This window comes from Syngnathus scovelli, chromosome 22 (assembly GCF_024217435.2).
Source record: "Syngnathus scovelli strain Florida chromosome 22, RoL_Ssco_1.2, whole genome shotgun sequence".
In the NCBI taxonomy this organism is placed as follows: domain Eukaryota; kingdom Metazoa; phylum Chordata; class Actinopteri; order Syngnathiformes; family Syngnathidae; genus Syngnathus; species Syngnathus scovelli.
Window position 1 is genome coordinate 2,335,977 of NC_090868.1, and position 21,439 is coordinate 2,357,415.

At 45.8% G+C, this 21,439-nt stretch overlaps 1 protein-coding gene across 11 annotated transcripts in view; it reads left to right on the top strand.

The window, feature by feature from the left end:
* Nucleotides 1-16,224: 16,224 nt before the first annotated feature.
* sox5 (SRY-box transcription factor 5) overlaps nucleotides 16,225-21,439 on the top strand; it is a 45,348-nt gene continuing 40,133 nt past the window's right edge. For 2 of the 11 annotated variants that reach the window (XM_068649683.1, XM_068649687.1), the window contains exon 1: nucleotides 16,242-16,606. In XM_068649683.1, coding sequence (XP_068505784.1) covers nucleotides 16,530-16,606 — 77 coding nt within the window. In that variant the 5' untranslated portion in view covers nucleotides 16,242-16,529. Of the gene's footprint in view, nucleotides 16,607-21,439 lie in introns of all 11 variants that reach the window. The other 9 variants (XM_068649684.1, XM_049761583.2, XM_068649686.1 and 6 more) reach the window with 8 other exon arrangements.

Sequence of the window (21,439 nt, forward strand, 5' to 3'; positions counted from 1 at the left end):
AATTACGACACGAGAGTTGCCGGGCGGATTTGCCGCTAGCGTTAGCGCCTCAGTCTTTTAAATTAGCTTCAACTGAATCCTTCCAATTTAAAAGTACTTTTCGTTTGGTTCCATGGGATCTTTGATGGATCGGCGGGAAAAAAAAAATGTTGACGCCGGCTGAACGGTAAGATGGTCGCTATTTTGACGACGTGCGTATCCGCATGCTCAAACCGTTTTGCGGCCGGCGCAAATGTTACTGCGTGCATCATTGTACGCGAATCGACATGACTTCCACCGAAAAGCACTTGACCATTAAAAGATCAGTACAATCTTTTCCCAGCGGGACAGTAATTATTACCTTAAAATCATCATGTGCTCCCGCCTTCGGGCAAGCGAGGTCCCGATCGGCTCGGTCGGAGTCGCAAGACAATTTTTCTGTTGTTTCGTATAACAATGCCAATCCCTGTCTTCCGATAAATCGGTTAAAGCCCACCACTTGGGTCGAGTCGATCAATTTGGAATGATTCGTTTTGCCGAGGCAAATTAGGTTTGCGGATCGCCAGCCTTTGTGGCTCCGATAGCCCCGAGGTGCTTCTGCTCTCTTCACTTCAATTTTGTTTATGTGCCGAGGAATTCTCAGATATTTCTATGTCATACTGTGAATTCCACAAATCTCCCCATTGTTCGTGTTCATCACAAGCAGTCCTCCATATGAGACTTGCTAAATGAGACATCTGTTGTCAAACAAAGCCAAGCCTTTATCATAATCATGCTCATCTTTTTTGGGCCCGAACAGCTGAACATGCAAGAGTTGCTAACGGAAACAGGTTTTTAATCACCCCCATATCCAATAGGTAACTTTATGTCATTTTACTCCATTTAATTATTCTTTACGTCTATGATAGTCTATTTTATGAAAACATACCGAAATGAGTATCTCCAATTTTTTAAAAATAATTTCCATCATGATTTCTTGTTGTTTTGCCTTAAGTATCGGCGGCTGGTATCGGTCCCAGAAGTCCTCGATACCTTAAAATAAATCGATTCACTGCCTCGATTAGTGGAATTTTAATTTATTTAATTTATTTAATTTATTTAATTTATTTTAATTAGGTGGGTCGAAAGAGCTCCACTCATGTTTCCCGTTCTAATTCACCCAAACTTGCTTTGTACAGAGCATGATTATTTCTCAGTATCTTTCAAACCCAAGGGATACACACACACACACACACACACACACACACACACACACACACGCTAACTAGATAATAGCTGGGCTCCTCCTAAACTACTTCCTGTTGCGCATAACATCAGCCCAAAACAACAACAGCAGTGGGAGGAGAAGGTGCGCATGATGCGAAGGTGGCCATCGAGAAAGGCGGCGGCGCGCCAGAGTGGCCCGGGCCGGCCCGGCGTTTCATTATCCCCTCCCTTTGCGAGAAGAAAGGCGGACGTTTCGGGAGGGGGGGGAAGAAAGAGAAAGAAGAGAGGGCAAAGAAGAAAAGAAAGAGGCATTTGATAGAGCTGTGTGGAGCGAGCGCGCGTGAATGAGCCAGTGAAGGGCAGCCATTGTCTTGCCACGACCTCAATTTGGTACTGTACGCTCCTCTTTTTACTGCACTGTCTCCCGTCACAATGCTTCCTTTCTCCTCCGCTCTACTCCCTCACTCTCTTAAAGGAGTAGGGGGATTAGGGCCCGCTGAGGGGGTTTCTGCGTGTCCAGATTTCCAACTAACTTCACGATGGAAGCGCACGTCTGAAAGTGTCTACCTTTTCCATGGAGGAGACTTTCCATCCATGGTATAAGGGATTCACAGGGGGGGGCAGAATGCAGCTGGACTTCCTGTTTACGCAGGACGTGTTTAAGGAACAGGGGCGGCATTCATCTGGCCGTCCACCTCCACTTGCCCCCTCCTATCTTCTCTCTCTCCTTTGCAGCTCACTAAGTTAGACATTAAACTGACCAATTTGACACCTAAACATCAAGCACGCCCGTTGGCGGAATACGGGAAAAAAGCGTGGCCGCGCTTTGATGGCGGGTTAACGACTAGACTTTAACGCCACCTCGAGAGTCAAACGACATCCCTTTCCCTCGCCGGAGTTATTTTCTTTGTGCTGTGGGACACCAGGCCGAGACGTTGGCAAAAGATGCACGAGATTAAAAGAACGATTTCCCCCCCCCCCCCCCCCATATCGTTGGCATGTATATATTCACACCCACACACGTGCAATTAGGACATGCACAGATATGTCAAAATGTCGGTGTGACACGCCGGGGGCCGTTTCATCCCCATAAGCAACCATTGGAAAGTAGCTATAAAGCACATGCTAATGCTAATTAGCATCTGTGAAGCCTTAAGACAAAAAACGGGACTAATATTAGTGCTGCGCCATTGAGCTGAGACGAGCTGATATGTCTCAATATGTAGATTTGCTCACACATAAAATATTTTGTGGCGTTGTAGAATATTTTCTCAATTACTTGGCCTTGTTTTTTTTTTTTTTGCACACGCGGTGCCGTACGTACATGCTATTAAAGTAAATACTGCCCGGCAACAACTCCTCTTTGTTTAACCGCTCAAAGGATTTTGTGAGATACTTGGAAATTAAATTTGAATATGCACATTTTCTCATTGTGAGTCTTGTATAGGCCTTTATTCAAACTAAGAAAAAGAATATTCCAAACATTTCCCCAATGACAAGTTTAGGTTACAATGAGGCTAGGATAAAAAAAAAATGGCCGTCTCTATTGCACGCTGTCTTTTGTGTTGATTATATTTCATAGTGAGAGCGCGAGGACCTTGGATTAAAACAGAAAAACACCTCGCACAAGAACGCCGCTTCAGTTCAAGCGCTCTTGAACGCAGCGCGGTCTTGTATGCTAACGGCGGAATGCAAAATGTATCGACCATGCAATTCAATCCTGACCATCGAAAAATGTTTTTCCCCGCATTTTGGTCTCATCCATTGAAGTCCATTCCAGATAAGAAAACATGTAAATAGCGCATCCTTGATGACGTCCTTTGTTCCCGCGGCCTTCCTTTGGCGACATCCTCTCGAGTCTCGCTCCGTAATGAAGACGGAAGATTAAACAAGAGCGACGAGCCGTTCTATTTGTCAGGGAATTAAAGCGGCATCCATCTCACTTAATCACCGTCTTAATATCTCCTCCGACGCCGACAGAAAGCCGTTTGGCGGCTCAAGGTTAACGGGTTTTTATTTTCTGACGACTAAAAGACGTAAATCAATCAAACGGGCGTCCGAGCGGGCGAAATATTTGTTGATCAATTCAAAGGAGAAATCATAAATATTGATACTCATAGTTGCAGAGACGAAAAAAGGGGGCGGGGTTCCAGATGCCCCATATTTATATATGACGTGATAAAAAGTCGATTTAATTTTTGGTTTATCAGTCTAATAATCACGTGAGTTGATCAGAACGCCTCCGTGTTGTGCTAATCGTCAACATCTGACCGCAAACACATGATTAGGAGAATAATCGTGCCCAATAAAACCTTTTATGACACACAGACTTCTTGTTGTTTATCAGGTTTGGGGGTTTTCACGATGAATCTCCTCGGGGTGAAAAGTTTGCCAGTAAATTCCGTTATTGTTGCTCACAACAATGCAACTGGACAAATATTGCCTGGAGGACATCGTTGAAGGTTGAACCCATTATGTTAAGATCAAGATCTCCTAAATAGCAATTGTCTCCTCCTCTGCTTATGGCTCGGAGTAATTTAGCGCTTTGGGGTTTCCGATTTTCGCAACTTCCTGTGCGTAGCAAATTAAAAGCCACTGGAACTGGACGGAATGGCAGCAGGACTGGGCGGTGGACCACCAGAACCAACAGTTGGATAAAATGTCAAAAGTAGACCCGAGTGAACATCCAAATCTCGCTCGCTCTCTGGGAGTCCGGAGAGGCCTGGCCTAATTGAGCTGGCCTCAGGAAGCCCATCATTAGCCCTGCTGCTCTGGTCACACATGGTCACCAGATGTGAGTCCAGCCACAATGGAATGTCAGAGTGCCACTCGTTCTTCTGTCTGCCTCTCTCGTTCTCTCTCTCTCTCTCTACCCGGCCTAATAAACTGCCTTTTGTTTCGGTGCCGCCATTGTCCGTTTTAGGTCTGACATAAGAGAAACCATCAGGCCTTGAATGAGAAGCTTTGTACGAACAGAGACGCCATAGTGAGAAGTTGCTAGCTTAATGCTATCAGTATGTGAAGAAAGTTAGCGTACAACAAGCTAGCATAACAAAACATCTTTGTGTTATCGAAGTCGGCGAGGCTAATGCGATCAAATGATGACGAGGAAAAGGGATATAACTTGAGCATCGCGATGTAGCGGTTTAACGCTAACGGTTTTCCACTAGCATGTACCTTTCTCGACGAGTCTGTTGATATTATTCTATTGACTAATTCACTGCACCCTGAAAACAATTAGAAATATCTGATTTAATTTGTCCTCGGGACGGATGCCAAATTGATGCTTTCTTGATTTGGAACTCTGGAAATGTCTCAGAGTTAGCGTACGCATGCGTGCGCGGGTTTAAACGGCGGCCGGGCGGCACATACGCGATACATTTCGACGGCTGCCCTCATTTGAGACAAATGCAATTATCTCGCTCGGCTGGCTTTTTTCTTATTATTGAAAAGTTAAGTCGCTAATCTGTGAAGTTGTTTCTCAGATGAATTAATTCAATTATCTGCCGGCGCGAGTGGCTATCACGGGGCCTGACGTCTCGGTCCGCACGTTGTGTAACGTCATGCATATGTGAGTACGCGTGCGTGCGGCGATATTAGCGCGGATTAGCGTGTTTGTGACATTCGGCGCGCATATTTGCGTTGTATCTGCGCGCCTGTGCGAAAATAAGTGGGCATGGAAGCCATGTTTTCCCAACTCCCACTGGATCAAGGCCTTTTTATAATCCACTGAGCCGACATAATTCCACCTCACTTACAATGGATTTGTCTCCGCTTTGTCTCCTCATTATTGTTCTCATTCACACGATAAGCTGCTTCATGATTCCATTAGCGTTCTATCTGCTTCCATAAGCGGTCATATTTCAACTTTGCCGCTGTGGGATTTTAACTTTGTAACCTCTTAAGCTGTTATTGTTGTCTAGGCTGAAGGACAGCGGTGGAAAATATTGTCGTTTATTCTCCGGATTGGAAAACAATACGGGATATACGTTACACCTACGATAAAGCTAACCCTCGTTATAGCCTCGCTTTAAAATCCCTGTGCGTCTTATAGTACGAAAAATACGGTTCTAAAATTACTTTCTATCATAATTTCCTTCCAAACACTGCCACCGTGTGAATCAAAGGTAACACCTGTAAAATTTTTTATCTTTTGTGTCATTGAGTTAAACATTCATCCCGGTGAACTCCCGCCAGGGTAATGCTATCGCTAGCGACTGAAAACAGTACGTGACACATCTGAAGACAACCATGCCTCTCGGCAACTTTGACCGTCTAAGAGAATATAAAACAAGATGCGAACGAGACAAATGAGTCGCTTATGCGGCACTCGACGCGCATATGTTGCCAAACACGAGACGCGGTGTGAGCCGAGCGGTCTGCCACGCGAGAGGGAGACTAGTTAAGTGTAACACGTCGAGCCCCGTCAGGTAATTACGGAACGTCTCCGACGCTGATGTCTAATTAGACAGCTCCGGTGGGAGTCGTATGCGCCATGTTAATTAAGGCGCCCAGTCTGGGACTTACTTCACACGTAGGAAAAACGCGACAAACACGCCACGTGTGAATTTGCGTGGGATGCAGCCACTCGGTTAATACGTCGAGATCTGTCCGTACCATCCGCTGATTCTCATTGGCTGGAATGACTTCTTCCCAAACCCGGGATTGAACTTTAACCCTCATCTGACCTCACCCGTTCATTGTGTGTGTGTTTGTACAGGCGCGGGGATTTTACAGTAATGACACGAGGTAACTGCGACTAATTCGCCGGCCTACTGTGAACGTCTGCCGCAATTAAGCACAAGTCGTGAGACGACTTGTGTTTCGTTTGATGTCGTTTTTCGCGCACGTTCCGTCACATCTAATCGCTGTTAAGGACTGGTTCTATCCTAATAATCTTATCGTGGTACCTAACGTCAAGTTCTACAAAACACTAATAAATTCTCGACGCGGCGTAAGCGAATCTCCTCGCCACCCCGATCTCTGCTAATTACAGCCATATAAATCAGCACTTGTAATTATGCTAATTAGCTCGCTAACTTCCTCGCCGAAGCAGATAAAAACAAAAGGCGACGGTATCGGATGATGCGGCGCGTTAACGAGCTTGTCAACTTATCTGACGCGCGCTAATTACTCGGCGGGATTCCGTTCGGGAGGGGTTGGTTTTAAGGGTTGCCTGTGACCTTTTGGAGTTGTGATTCAACTCCCGTTCGATTCTCATTTGATTCCCAAATGATTCAGTCGTTCCAAGGTATTCATTTCCTACAGACTGAGAGATGAGAAAGAGATCAGGTACGAATCCCAACGGCGCCCGTGGTCCACCGTTTGACTCGTTGCTGCCAATCACAGATGCTAAAATGTTGCTCTGTGCATGACTACCACCTGCTGTTTACCTCCATCCTCTCCCTCCCCTCACGTCTTTCTTTCTGTTAGTCTGCCGCTTGGATTTTTTTTCCCCTCTACTGAATTTCATCTAAGAAGACCTCCTGTTGGATTTCTTATGATTTGTCCGGTATCTCGCCTGAACTATTTTGCGGCTTTTTTTTCTTGCCTCCCTCTTCTTCCTTTTTGTTCAGTATGCACTGCTTAGAGGGCATCATTACAGAGCTTGTATTTGAGTCATTTTGATTTAAGCAGCCAGACAATGGCCTGTTGATTGAAGCAACCAGAAGGCAGACAATAGGGTTCTATGGCACATAATACGCCACCATTTTTTTTTTTTCTGAGCTCCCCGCTTTCAGAAAAAGGGCCCCGGCTTTCTATTGTGCCTCTCACGGAGAGAAAGGCAAAAAAAAAAAAATCTGTGCTCGGGGAGGAGGAATATTTTCCCGTGGTATGTCATTATTTTGCAAATTTCTATTATCTCATCATGTTGTCTTCATTGTAATTGCAGCTAATTAGGAGGCTAGTTAGGGAGCCCCGGCTTTGAGGCTGCTTCTGCGACTGAAAGGAGCCCACCGATTATGGGCCCGACAAGAGAGGAAGCGGGAGAAAAGGGGAGATTAATGCTGTTACCCAGGAGACACTGGCTTCCATCTGCGGGGAACAATGCAGTTTTGTTTTCTCCGGGATCCTGCGCAGATCAACAGAATGGGCTCCAGCTCGAGCCGGGCGACAATGCCCGATTCTGTCTTTCCGAGGGTTTTTGGGCAAACGGTGCCTCCCCCTCCCTCCCTCTCTCACCCTTTAACTCATCCATCCCCGCCTCACCTACCCTGTCGCCATCTTGCCACCTCTGTTCATCGAGCCCTGACTAAAAAGCTTAAACTGACTGAGCGCCCCCCAACCCCCCACCCTCGGGTATTCCCGCTATCACATGAAAGCGACAAGATGCATGGCTGAAGTTCCCAGGTTGTGGGAGGTCGTGCCCTTGTCACATAGAGCCGCAAGGTTTTAGTCCTCAATCCCTTGGCGAGCTCCAAAGCACTTAATGAAATAATATACTTTGTCGCTTTGGTTCTTTCTTCTTCCCGTCGTGCTGTAAACACAACCTCACGGAGGAACCCCCCCCCCCCCCCCCCCAATACTTTCCAAGTGCAGGGCCCCAGGGGCCGCTGAGCACTTTTTTTTTTTTTTTCCTGGGAACACAATGACGACCGGAGCCCAGTTTGGTACAGTACAAACAGAGAGCTCAAGCAAGGCCCGGAGAAAATGAAAGGCCTTTGTCCGCCTTTGTCAGGACACGGCAGAAAGCGAGAGAGCGAGCGCTTGCCGATCAAAAAAGGGAGACAAAAGCAAAAACGCAGAGAGAGAGGAAGGAGACAGCGAGATTGTGGATCACATGACTCGCGAGCATTGTGATCCTGAGCGAGGAGCATCTCTCCATCTGGCCAGAAATGAGAGAAACAGAAAAAGGATATGGAGAGAGAGAGAGAAAGTATTGAGTAAGTGCCAGCGACATCTGCTCCCGTGGGCACAACAATATAACTCCCTGTAGATCAGCCTCGCAGTCATTTTCAAAAGCCCGATGGTGAGCTCTCAACATTTTTTTTTTTTAGCAACAGATCCAAGCTAGTCAAAAACTTAGGGACCGGTCTCGACAAGTCATCCGGGGAATCTCCAGTTTCAGAAAGACTGCATCACGAAAAATCATTCAAGTCCTTAATTCGATTTTCTTTGACATTTAAGTTCAGACAGTAGGAACACTTTTTTTTTTTTTGTTCTTCAAATTGCATTTTGTCTTGCAAAGTTCTTAAACTGTTTGCTTGAGGGAGATTCCCAAATGAAGTCCCGTGTTGGGCAAGAATACGTTTGCATTGATGTCCGGGAGGGGAGGGGGGAGTTTCCCTGTTTGTTTCTCCTACGTTTAATTTTATTAATGCCACATGATCTCGCAAACACTGTATTGTTAGAACAACTCACAAGCTCAGACTTTTTTTTTTTTTGGATGCGGTTCCTGCCGTCGTCAGCCCAAAAACACCTGATACATCCATACCATAATTACGGGAATAAATAATAACCGGGGGGGGAAATAAAAACATGGCGGCTCTGATATGGTGCCATATGTTCAAATTAAAGATTTTCGTCTACTGTATCGCTGTTGTCTCGAACGAATGATTTCTTGGCGTAGGGACGACTTTTTTAAATTGGCAAATGGACTCTTTTTTTGATTCCAATTGGCGTTTGAAAAGTTGGAAGGGACCAAGTTGTGAAGTACCTGCGTGTAAAGAAAAACAAAAAAACAAAACTTTAATCAAACGGCTGGAGATCCGAACAGATTCTGAACGGGCGCAGACAAGGTAATCTGTGCCCCCTCGGTGGCGTTTATCTTTACGATGGGAGGAAAAAAAAAAAAAAAAAAACAGCCCCTCCCCCCTCTTTAATGCTCAAAGTGGAGAGGGCGACAATCTTCCCTCCTAATTTCGCATGTCATCTCCCTCCAAAACGCTTCAAAGCCGAGGCCCGTGCCAAAGATTTTTCCCGCTCCCGGAGTCGTCGCCGCCAGGAAATCGCTTCTAAACAGGAGCTCGCGACGTGGCGAAGAAGGCTCGAGAGTTTTTACTTTCAGATGTCACTCCAATTGCGCACATCTGCGACGCCACCGTGCATCTGCTCGACTCGCTGATTGAACCCGGGACAGAAAACATCCTCATTATCGCCGGCGACGAGCGAGCGAGCGAGCGACTGGGACTTTTAATACAATCACGCCATGTTGCTGCCAATCAACGTATCGTTATTAAAAAAAAAAAAAAAGAAGTGCTGTAATACAATACTCGATTTGTACAGTCGTTTTATGGCCAGATTTGCTTTACTGATTACAATTGGAAGTTTTATTACCGCCGCTCTAGACTTCAGAAGTTGTGCACGAGTCATGTAATACATTAACTAGACTATTTTACAACAAAATATATCTGCAGGGTAAACACTGGCAGCCATGCACCAATAAAAATTTTCAGTCGACATAATTCACTGAGATAGCCGACGGAATATTTCTGAGGGAAAACGACACATTTGTATATTCCCAAAAAATGCAGAAAACACTTTTTATACTTAAAATTACCTTGCAAAAATAACAATAATAAATTCCAAGATAGCAATTTATCTGTCGATACTAGTATCGATACCTGGTATCGGTACTTACCCATTAAAGTAGTCATGAATATTAGCATGATCAAAAACTGAAATTCTTGATTTAAGAAACTTAAGTAGCTTGTCAGAGTCAACTCAAAAGTCCAACCAATGTTTCGTTGTCATCGATCAATCGGTTTGCTCTTTTCAGGTGACCGGAGCCTCTGCTTCTCACCCGTGACTGACTGATGAACCGGTGATAAGTGGTCACCGTGGAAACGGTCGCTAGCGTTTAATGGCCTCCGTCTCTAAGAAACAAGCCTTTTCACATCAGCTGCTTCGGACTCAATACGGTAAAATCCATAGGGATTTTTTTTTGGGAGGGGGGGGGGAAAATATACTTTTAAAATGTATTCTAATGACTCACAAAACCTCGCTTTTATTATGTCTACGAATGATTTGAGTTGAGTAAGAATGGATTCGAATAAAAGGGGGAGGTGTGCCATCCCCGGCCAGCTGACTTTCATTTAGTGTGTTTTTGCGCCATTAGCGGGCAGGGGTCAGCAGGGGTGAGGTCGTTCACCATGTTTAATAGCCACAGAATGGACTGCGGACATAGTAATAGACTGATAACAAACAGAGACCGGCAGGGAAGTGGGAGGTGAGTCGCGAAGTCGAAATAATACCGTATTTCTCATCGATTTTTTCCCTCATGATTTGGTAGAATAACTTATGCAGACAAACAGTGGCACGAGTAAATTAGGCATCACCTTATTGCCTTTTTTTTTTTTTTTAATGATACATCTTTCAAATATTTTTATGTAAATATTGTTCTAATTACATGACAAGTGAGGGCAGTAATTTAGGTAAAGATTGAAAACTTGTGGCGGGGCTAAATGATGAAGATGGCGCGGTGGTCTAATGACGCCGCTGTCTGCCGAGAGCGGAACACGGGAGGGAATTAGTCGTCATTGCATATCAAAGGATGATCCATTAGGGATTCATGGTAGGGTCTTCCTAATGAGAGAGGAAGGGGGAGGGGGCAGGGGGGGACCGGTGTGTGTTTTGTTTGCTTGGGTCAGGTCGTAATCGTACCTTCACAATGACCTGCTTTCCATGTATTGTGCTTGTGTGCCACCACGCAGGTGAGTTATGAGTTTGGTGGAACCTGGTTTATTGTCTCGTGTTGCAGACCCACCCCCAAAAATCCACAATATTGGGAAATCAAGATTTTAAACTTATTAAACACACAATTTGAAAAAAAAAAAAACATTGCTTACCTTCTGTTCTCCTGCATGGACTTCAATCAAAAGATTTGATGGAATTATTTTAGAATATCCATTCCTGGAAAACAACAACAAAAAAAAGCCCATTTGTCAGATGCTAACGACTTGGCATCCGATTAGCAAACAGATCGAAGGGGACGAATCGTGTTTTTGCTTGACAGTGTTGCCTCTTTTTGATTATTATTTGAAATAAAACTTTAAACTAATACATTTAATGTTATAATAAAACTTGATTACAAATAAGTCACCGGCGTAACAGCTAGCAAACAGGACAGGCTAACAAAATTAGCATCAGTGTTAAGCTAACACTGCTACTTCAACACTCGCAGGAATACATAAAAACAGAACATATTCAGATATTTTTTCTGCTTTGGGGGAACGACGACTATTACTGGAGCTCAGTTGGGGACCTTCTCTGCCTCTGCCGAGTCTGTTCCTGCACAAAGCGGTACAACTCTAAATCTAGACTTCCTGTGAAATCCTATAAAATCCGATGATTTCGAAATCGTCACTATTGGCGGATTGTCTTTTTCCGTCTGTGAAAAAGGTGCGCCCCAAGTGCCGCATTTGTGCCTCCGTGTCAAAAGAGCGCCTTGGTAGACGAAATTAGAGTGGCACGCACGCCGTTGCCAGGACCCTCTGGCAGGCCCGGCCGTGCCTCTCGTTGTGTCACGGCGTGGGCAGAGGTGGCGGCGAGCATCCGGCGGCTTTTGTGTGACACACCAGATCAACGGCGTTCACACGTGCTCGGCGGCGCACAATGCGCACCCACCTCCACATCTTCTATCACTTCCTCACCTCCCGCACCGATTATAGCTCTCGATACGCACGTTTGTGCGGTCGCGGGGACCGATTGGCGATGCCCTCTGTGCCATCTGCGGCGCCAACCCCCTCAACCTCCCACCCGGCCCACTCATCACAAGGGTGGGCTTAACCATCTGTGTGCCAGTGTGTTCCCACAGTGAGAACAAAAAAAAAAAAAAAAAAAGGGAGGGGGGGGGGCAACAATATGCACAATTGTATTTTTGATGTTTAAATAAACTCACATACTAAACATGTCAACATATGGTATGTAATATGAAATCATATAATGTCATAGTAGGAGGTTTTTACGGCGCTTTAATTATCCAGAATTTGTGAAATTTAAAGATTATTTAAAAAAAATATATATATATGTGTGATTTTTTTTTTTTAAAGAAAATCATACAAAATTTTCAATTTAAAAATCAGCAGTCTAAAAATATACACAATATTTTGTCAATTTGTATTGTTATATTTCTATTTTTGATTATGACTAAATTCCCAAATAAAAACTCCTTCGAATCACCCAAATCTTAAAATTTGCCTGCCCATTCTTGATTTTTTTTGGGAAATTCTTTCCCTGCTGTGTCCAAGCAACCGGATTAATTTATATTACCAAACATTCCTCCTCGGGTTTCTCCACTTGATACCATTCGTCTGACTCCACGCTGCTTCCAAGCGTAAACTTTAATTCCGATTCCACAAGTCGGCAACTATTTGAAATATAAGGCCGATATTATCCACGCTGGTGTGAAAATGAAAGCCCCGAACGCGGCTAATGTCGTCAGGTGGCCTGCTGGACGGGTGTACCCGCGGTGATGGTTAATGGTCGGGAGTCAAAGTGGGACGCGTCAAAGGGATGCGGACCGAGCGCGACGTCGGGCCTGATGTAAATATCCATGTAAATATCGTCCGCGGCGTAAGAACGCGCTGACTTGTGTTCGGGTAATGATGGCGAGTGGGTGTAGGCTACATGCTGCTTACCGTGGGCAGCCGCCGTGTGTGATGTTTGGATCTTTACGAAAGGTAAGTCGACTTCTCTTTTTGTTTTTTAAATTGATGTCTGGCAACTTGTTTATTTTTCCCTTCCTGCATTCTTGCAACAGTAAGTAAGCGCACATTGTCCCCTATCGGGGGGGAGGGTGGGGGTGATGAAGGAAGGAGGTACTCTTGCGTGGATGCGATAAGATTAGATTTTCTTCCATCTGTGACATAGAAGAAAATGGAAGTGGATTATTTAAAAGATGACAGAATTAAATTAAAACTAGTGGGCGTTATTGTTAGGCAAGGAACAGTGGCGGCTTAAAAACGCGTCGGCTCAGCGGAGCCCCCAGGCAGTGGATAGCGCAATCTCTTCTCTCTTGTTCTCACCCAATAGTCTTCCAAAAAAAAAAAAACATCTAAACAGCCTTCCAGGACCACAAAGCCCGTGTAGAAAATCAGCAAAAGACTCCCCTTCTCACTCCAGATTCTTTTTGCGCCTGTTCCTGCACGCGTTGTCCTATTCCCTGAGAGCAAGTACACTACTGCCAGGGCGCATCAATCCAAGTTGAGCTTGTGCTTTGACGTGGAGGAAACACAAAGTGCGGAGATTTGGTGCGTAAACATGTAGGGAAAAAAAAAAAAAAGCAAGTTGCCAAATCCCCCTTTTCAGACCAAAACTGAAAATCTTGACAGCTTTGAGATTCCGAGGGGGGGGGGAAACAAAAGATACTCCATAAGTACGTTTCAATTGGGTTGATGAACATCTACATAACGAAGGCCGCTGCAGCGCTTGCTAGTTAGCGATGCGATAAAACGCCCTGGATTGGTCGCCGGTATTTGTATTTTCGATATTAATCACGAAAAGCTAGCACCTCAAATACTCTGCTGTATTCAAATTTTGTCGTTTTTTTTTCTCGGTTAATCATTCACTTTCCAGTTGTCGTCTCTCCATTAACCCCGCCGCTTCTTGCATTGTCTACTCCAGCCGCACAATACCAACAAACGACACCAGAAGCAGCCTAATTAACCGCCTTCATGTTTTCAAGGAGAGAGCGAGACGAGACGGACGTTGGGGGGGGAGGAAAACAACAACAACAAAATCTAATCCGGCTAATTAGTAATGAGTTAAGATTCGCACAAAGCGTGCAGATTGTTAATTAATTTCCCGTGCAAGTTTGTCGTCACTTTTTTTCCCCGGCAGAATGTTTTGTCCACCATAAGGCCTTTTCGCACTGCACTTAGCATGACCATATTTGGAAGTGCTAGCAAGAGGATTAGCGCGCTAGTGAATACGACCATGAGTGTCCGGAGACCCCCGTTTCGGGATTAACCGTGCGCTGGCGTTAAAAGATAGCGCCTCTATCTTAATAGCCCGCCACTCGTGCCTTCACATGTGGCTCTCGACTGTCCACCCACGATAAACCGACTTCACACAGGACGTGCTCGCCCCCCCCTCGCCCACATCTCCCCCCCCGCTCGCTCTTCCGCTACTTCGAAGAGAGGTATTGATATCAAAGGATGGAGATAAGCGTTCGCACCACCGGCAATTGTTGCATATTTGTCAAATAGTGGCAACCGTATTTTTCCAACTATAAGGTTATTTATTTTCTTAAAAATCAGGTGATGACTCATTTTCTCCGCATCTCGTAAACCAACTTCACTGTCAAAGTTTCCTCATTCAGATTATTTTCAAGATTCTCCAGAGAACCTTCTGATCATTTGTGTGCAAGAGATCGAGTGTTAGCTAGGTTTGTTTACGGGCCGTCTCCCTGCGCCCCTAATGCGCTACAGCTGTTAGGGTCCTCGTCCCCTATCAACGGTTTTATTGTGTGTGCTTTTTAGTCGACTAAAAAATAAATTGAATGAATTTCCCTAATCATGGAAAAAATCTCTTCTAAGGTAAACTAATGCATAAATGAGATTATCATTTGTTTCGCAGCTTTATTTTTTTTTTGCAGGGTCAAGGAGAGCTGCCGTTCCCAATCAATACCCCGTTTAGTGGTGGAATGTGATTCAATTATTTCGGAGCGGAGTGTATTCTTCCCATTTGACCGTCAATTGGATTAAGTAAATAGAAAAACGAATGCACCTGATTGTTGTTGACTTTGGCATTTTTCATATTGCCCGTGGAGTGGGGAGGAAGTCGGACTCGTCGGTTTTAGGAACCACGTGTAAGGTGCTCGTTCGTTTTTCATTTTGGCTGCCCAATGATTTGAACCTTGACCTCTGTTTTTTTCACCAATCCAATGGTCTTGTTTTCCGACACTTCATTATGCAATCCGAATTTAAGTGTACAGTGACAAAACTGGCTTCCCACCCTCCCATTCCGCCCATTTGTGTGTGTGTTTAAGTATTACAGAAGTGGCAGTCTGTCAACTCCGCTTTCCTCTCCCCTCGCTGGAACAATAGCTGGATTGGCCGTATGTGTGACATGCAGACCACACACCACTAATAATGAGTGACAGCACAAAGAGGCAAAGAACAGCGTGCACCCCTGACACACAACATGTACAGTACGCACACCTGAGGACACAATGGGGGTGTGTGTTGACGGGTTAAGGTGTGTGTGCGTTCATGCATGAGAGCGGCCGGCCGGCATGTGTTGAAAGTGTTCAGCTGTCTGCTTATAAGCAAATTAAATGCACACAGAAGAATCAATTGACTCATTCTGGAGGGATCGGAATAAAAAGGACGGTTCTCGGATTATTTGAATTTGTGGGAAAACGTTATTCAAAGTATTCTTAAACCTGGACGTGAAAATGGATGAAGGCTTTCTGTGACCTATAAGAAAAATTAATTGGCCTCTTTATTGAAGAATTCAAATTGCATTCCCGTTCAGAAGAAGAAATGTGAAATCGTTTTTGGGATGTTTGCCCGAGTAGAAAAATCTGGACCTGTCGATCGACTGCCGGTTTTCCCAAGGTCCAAATCAGTTGATGATCAGTTTGGAACCTGTCTTGAACCGGATTGATGATCAAAACATCCCAAATTGCGTCACGACAAACCATGTGACACCTTCATTGCTAGCAAGAATGTAAACAGGACGTTGTTTTTTTTTTTCCTCGGCCTTTGAACATTTTTGCTAGATGATCTTGGACAGTATTTAGCCGACGCCAACTGCTAATTTGCTAATGTGTGTTTTAAGTTTCGAGGAGTTATGTAACCAGAAATATTTTCGAGTCCGGTGTGAGCTTATCACCACACCTCACCTCATCCTGTCGATACTATTGCTATTTTTTTTCAATTTTGCACTCTTGCATTAATAATCGCTTCGCTTGCAGATTAAAATCTCACCGCAAATGCGACAGGAAGTGAATGTGTGTTATTGACCTCGCTTTGAATCTTGCTGACGACTCTACGATACTTTTTTTTTTTTTAATCTGTCAACCATCCACTTTGTCATCATGACAGTTGGATGTGAGGAACTAACCATCCCTCCGGACTTTTCCCTCGTGGATGACAGCGAGTCTACCTCGGCTGCTGGCCCTTTAAGAGCCGGATCTCGCAGTCTACAGCCAGGGGAGGAGAAGAGGAGGGACAGCGGCACAGAACCGGAGAGAGAGAGAGAGAGCGCAAGAGAGGAGGAGGGAGGGTGTCAGTCTGAAAGTGTGTGAGTAGAGCGAGCGAGGAACACACACACAGTCGTACACAGAAAGAGAGAATCGGCGGCGTGTGTGAAGGATCACTCCTGTCCCGTCTTGTTCTGAGGGGAGACCTACCCAACCCGGTCCAGTCAGTCGAGTATTTTTTTTGGGGGACTCTTTTATGTTGTTGCTGTCGAGAGAGACGGACCCTTACTCCAGCATGCTCACTGAGCCTGAGCTACCTCAGGAGTGTAACAGGTACGTAAAACACACACACACACTTTTTTTGGGCTGATGCGAGGACCGAGCGGCGGGACGTTGTCAACTTGTGTGTGTGGAAAATTTCGAAATGAATGAATGAATACTGAGAAGTGCTTATCACCTCGCCTCCACTTTCATCACTTTATTTACATCTCACTTCCCCTGTGAGATCATCATGTGCGTTTCTTCTAAAATCTCACCGCAATTATCGCAACGATTATTTTCCTGCGGTTGTTACTTTTTTAAAAAAAAAGTTGTCCCCCCTACCCCACGGCGGGTTTATTTTTCACTTAATCCCACGTTGTAATCCTATTGTCCAATGCGCTTGTTTTCCTCCCGAGTATGCTAATCGCTTAAAGGTGCGAAGCGTCTAACTTTGCCCTTTTGCCACACTGTCAACACAAGTGCAATAAGCGCACAGCTCCCCGTGAAGGCCAGATGAATGTTTTAATATCGTAATACCCGCGCTTTTAATACACCTCACCCTCCGTGCCTTCTGCGTGACTTTTATTGCATTAGTAAGTCTCCGTCTGTTTTGCCTCATGAAACTAATCTTTTGTTCGCAGATAAACAGTAGTTGAGAGGAGGCGGCGGAGAAGTGGGAGGGGAGGGGTGGGGGGGGGTTTACAGGCCCCCGAGAATTAAAAACACATTTAGATGACGGCGGAAAAAAATAATAATCAAATCGGGTAAAGTGATTGAGAGGCGGGTGAGAGAAATATAACAACGGCGAGGGAAGGAATTAAAAATTGAAAGGATTAAAAGGGAATATATAGAGATAACGGCGGGGATTACAATGATTTAAGTGGGGAGCACTTAAAAGTCGTTGCTTTCCAGTAATGCACTCCATCATCAGTGTGTGTGTGTGTGTCGGAGTTTCTGGTCGGGCCTCGTCAATGTGCCTCGCGATGTAAGCGGGTTCGTCACACTTCTTCTCGTTACTTGTGTTTTGTTTTTTGGAAATCAAATTGACATTTTTTGTCAGAATTGGGTATTTTAGCGTGCGGGGAAACTTTGTAAAAGTTATTGGAAGATAAGAAAAAGTGAGACGGGGATGTGTGATGGAGGAAAGAAGAGGTAGAAAGGTGGAAGGGGTCGCGGAGGGAGGGGGGGGGGATTTTTCAATATGGCGTTAAGGGGTGGGGGGGTGTTGCTGGTTTTTCACACCGCTCTATTTGGGCCCTCTTTTGATTGGCAGTTTTAAACCGACGCTAAAAATTATTTCTTAAAGTTTTCCAACTCTGTTATTTTAAAGACACTAAAAAAATACAGGGGAAAGTTTGGTGGATTTGTCCGACCTGTATTTTTGTCTGTTTAAAAACTTGCCGTGCTTTTTTTTAAACGGGGGAGATTAAAGTGATCTGTGTGTGTTCTCCTCGCCCGGCCTCCCTTACTTTCTCTTACACACACACACACTCATTTACCACACACACACATACACAAATTTGGACTGGAGGCCATTGTCTCTGGGCCATATTGTTCGTCCCCGGAGAGTCTTGATAACCGTGTCTCCATCCGCGGAGGAGGAGGGAGTCCGAAAAAAAATACCAATGGAGAATACTAAGACCCCCGGCCCCCCCTGAGCCCCTTTTCGGACCCACCACAGGGGTGAAGTCAGCTGACCGTAGGGGGGAAAATCGGGGCCATTTGGGGTTGTGTTTGTGGATTGATACGTGTGGTCATATGACACGGGAGGAACCAAGTGTAGGGGGGGGGGTCACATGGTCGGTGTCGAAGTTCAGCTAAGCAAGGAAGGGGAGGGGGGGGTCCTAAAAGTCACTCTCGGAAACATTCATCCGCCGTCGTGGTCTTCCGCTATTTCCCCCCCAATACACACACGGTCCCTTCGGCCTACAATAGGAGGCAGTGTTGGAGGTTGCGAGGTCCCTCCCAGAGCTCCACAATGAAGCCTCTGTCTTTCCAGGTAGTGTGTGTATGAGTGTGTGTGTGTGAAGCAGCCAGAAAGGGAGGAGGTCAAAAAAAAGTGAGGGACAAATGAAAGAGAGCAACCAGTGTGTGTGTGTCATTCGGCGAATGAGCTCACATGTGTGTGAACGTGTTGATGACAGCGAGACAAATGTCGCGACTCCTTCATGGATTGCTTAACAAATAGCAAAGTCGGCGTAACAATGGAAAAAGTCGCTCGCTCGCTCAATAAACACCGTGCCGCTTACTCGCCCCCTCCTCGCAAACATCAAGACGAGAAGGGGAGTGCATGCCTTCCACCGGATGCACTTTTCCCTCTCTCCGTCTGTCTCCTTTCAAACAAGCCCCCTCGCTCGTTCGCTCGACCCCCCCCACCCACCCCCATCCCTTCAGACACACACACATTGTCTTCTTCCTTCGATATTTTCCCACGCGCTGTCTTCGCTCGTCTGGACTTTAAAGTGATGTGGCAATGTCGATTTTCTCTCAATTTTCCGGGGACAGAGTGCTCGCTCCTATGTTGAACGAATGCACACACACACACGGAATTTAACACACACATGACCGTCCCTCCTGCGTGTGTATGACATTCAGTTTAGTGCCTTCCCGCCTTTTGTCGCCTAACGGCGGGGCCAGTTTCGTACCTCTTACACAGTGGACGCTTTGTGTGTGTGTGTGTGTGTGAGGACTGACTTTGCTTAAAGCGTTGATCAGGGGAAAATCCAGCATGCATTGCTAAGAGCACAAAAATGTTACAGTGCACTTATAAATAGTCTGACTCGGGACGTTGAAATATTCCGATTGTTGCTTGAGTTTGTCCACTTTGTTTATTATTGCCCGCCGCTATAAATAGATATTAGACAATTTCCTTAAGGGGGAGGGAAGTGGTGACCTTCTTGCAAGCAGCTGATTGTGGGGGGACAGTAAGTAAGACAACACCAGGGGGGACGGATAGAGACGTCGAGATGGGATAAAGGGACATCAGGGGGCTTAAATTCCCGGCTGAGGTGTCACACAGATGCAAAAAGGCTCCAGGCTCAAATATGCCCCTCAACTGGCAACCCGGTTCCACAATCAAAAAGGAAAAAAAAAAACGCTTTAGGGATTCGACCCCCCCTACCTCGCACGCGTCCGGGATGCACCGCTCGTGTCACGGCAGAAATACGGCTTGTAATCTAAAGCGAGGCTGTACATGCACTTGACTGCGTGCGGAATTCTCCAGAGGGGGCTCCCACGCTCCCCTGAATAGGAGTTAACAAGAGCAGTTAGCGCCATGATGATGTTAGCAGCCAGCGCTAACGCACCAGACCGACTCCTTGACTTTTCTACGCGTGTGTGTATTTACGACTCGATTACGGGGGGCCCCGGCGAACCGGCCCGGAGATGGTTATCCCGTCGTCCGCGGGCGATTACCCGTCCGGTTAATGGACGCGCGTCCCCGTTGCGATTAGTGACTTAGCGGCAGTGGACATATGTGATATGAGAGCGACTTAACGGAGGAGCCGCTAATCATCAAAAAAGCCAAGGGGGAAGTGGCGCTCTAATCTCAGCTTAGTGCTGTCACCGGTTGTGTGTGTGAGCCCGTGTGTGTGCGTTTCGGCCGTCAGTTTGTGTAACGGAGGAGACAAACAACCGATTAGATGCGTGTTTTTTGATTTGATTGGATGTTTAAAAATACATAGAGGGATGCGTTGTCATTTAAGTTGTTCAAAAGGTTTGGAGTCACTTATTTATTTATTTTTGGCGGCTTATCGATTTTGATTTTTAGTCTTGTGCTTGACATGTTAGCAGCAAAAATGATGCTAATATTTTTTTAATTATTAAGAGGCGAGGGAGGGGCCGAGTGTTAATCCCAGCATTTCCGTCGGCGTAACTAAAATATGTTTTCCAAATCCTCCCATTTTTTTTTTTCACCCCCGGATGGAGGAGCGTGTGTGAGGTGATTCAAAGGTGACCCCGGCTGCGTACGCGCGTGTGTACATAGGGTTACGATTAGGCGGAGGTGTGTGCGCGACACAAGGGGACGTGTGTGTCGGTCGGTGTGTGTGTATGTGTGCGCCAAACAAAAGGCCTCAGTGTGAGCCAGTGAAGGGAGGCAAAGTAAACAGGCAGTGATGAAGACAGACCTGCAGTGTTGGGGCCTCTGTTGTGCGTCTGTGTGTATATGTGTGTGTCTGCACTCTGGTTTGCACAGCTGGGTCACATAGGATCTTGTGTGAATGGAGTAAGACAAAGATTCCGACCCACTTGTCATTATCTAGAAATAACTCCGTTTACTTATAATGTCCGTAATCGTACGCAACTTGCAAGCGGCGAAATTTGTGTGGACTTTTATATATGTTCATTGTTGCACATTGGGCTTTGTTGACATAACATTTCCCGCACTCCGGGATCCCAAAAATGTCACTTGGTGACATTTAGGAAAGTCGTATTCTACAGGCCAAAGCGACAGGTGGTGATATACTACCGAAACTGAAACCGGCCTATGAGAAGTCAAAGCAAGCGTATTTCCGTCAACGTACGAAAACACGACTGAATGACACATCCATCGTCTGCGCCGTAACTTTGCCCCTCACCACACGTTTCCCTTCCCCGCAGATTGTTTGACTTTGGCTGCCATGAGGTAAATAAGCAACGAATTAGTAACAGGGGCTGCTCGTCGGCGCCGAGCCAGACACTCGGTCCAAAAGAAATCCAATCGAGGCTAATCACTTCAGCGCGGACCGACCGAGAGGAAAAGATCAGAAGCTAAAGCAAGTCAGAAACCGTTGGTTCTTTCTACCAATCCCGCAGATACACCTCTCCGGTCGCCAGCCCCGTTAGCTGCCTATTACCCAGGGTCATCGTCGCAGTGGCTTCAAGGCTGACAAGTGCATCTGAAAGCACTCAGCCGACGCTGAGAAG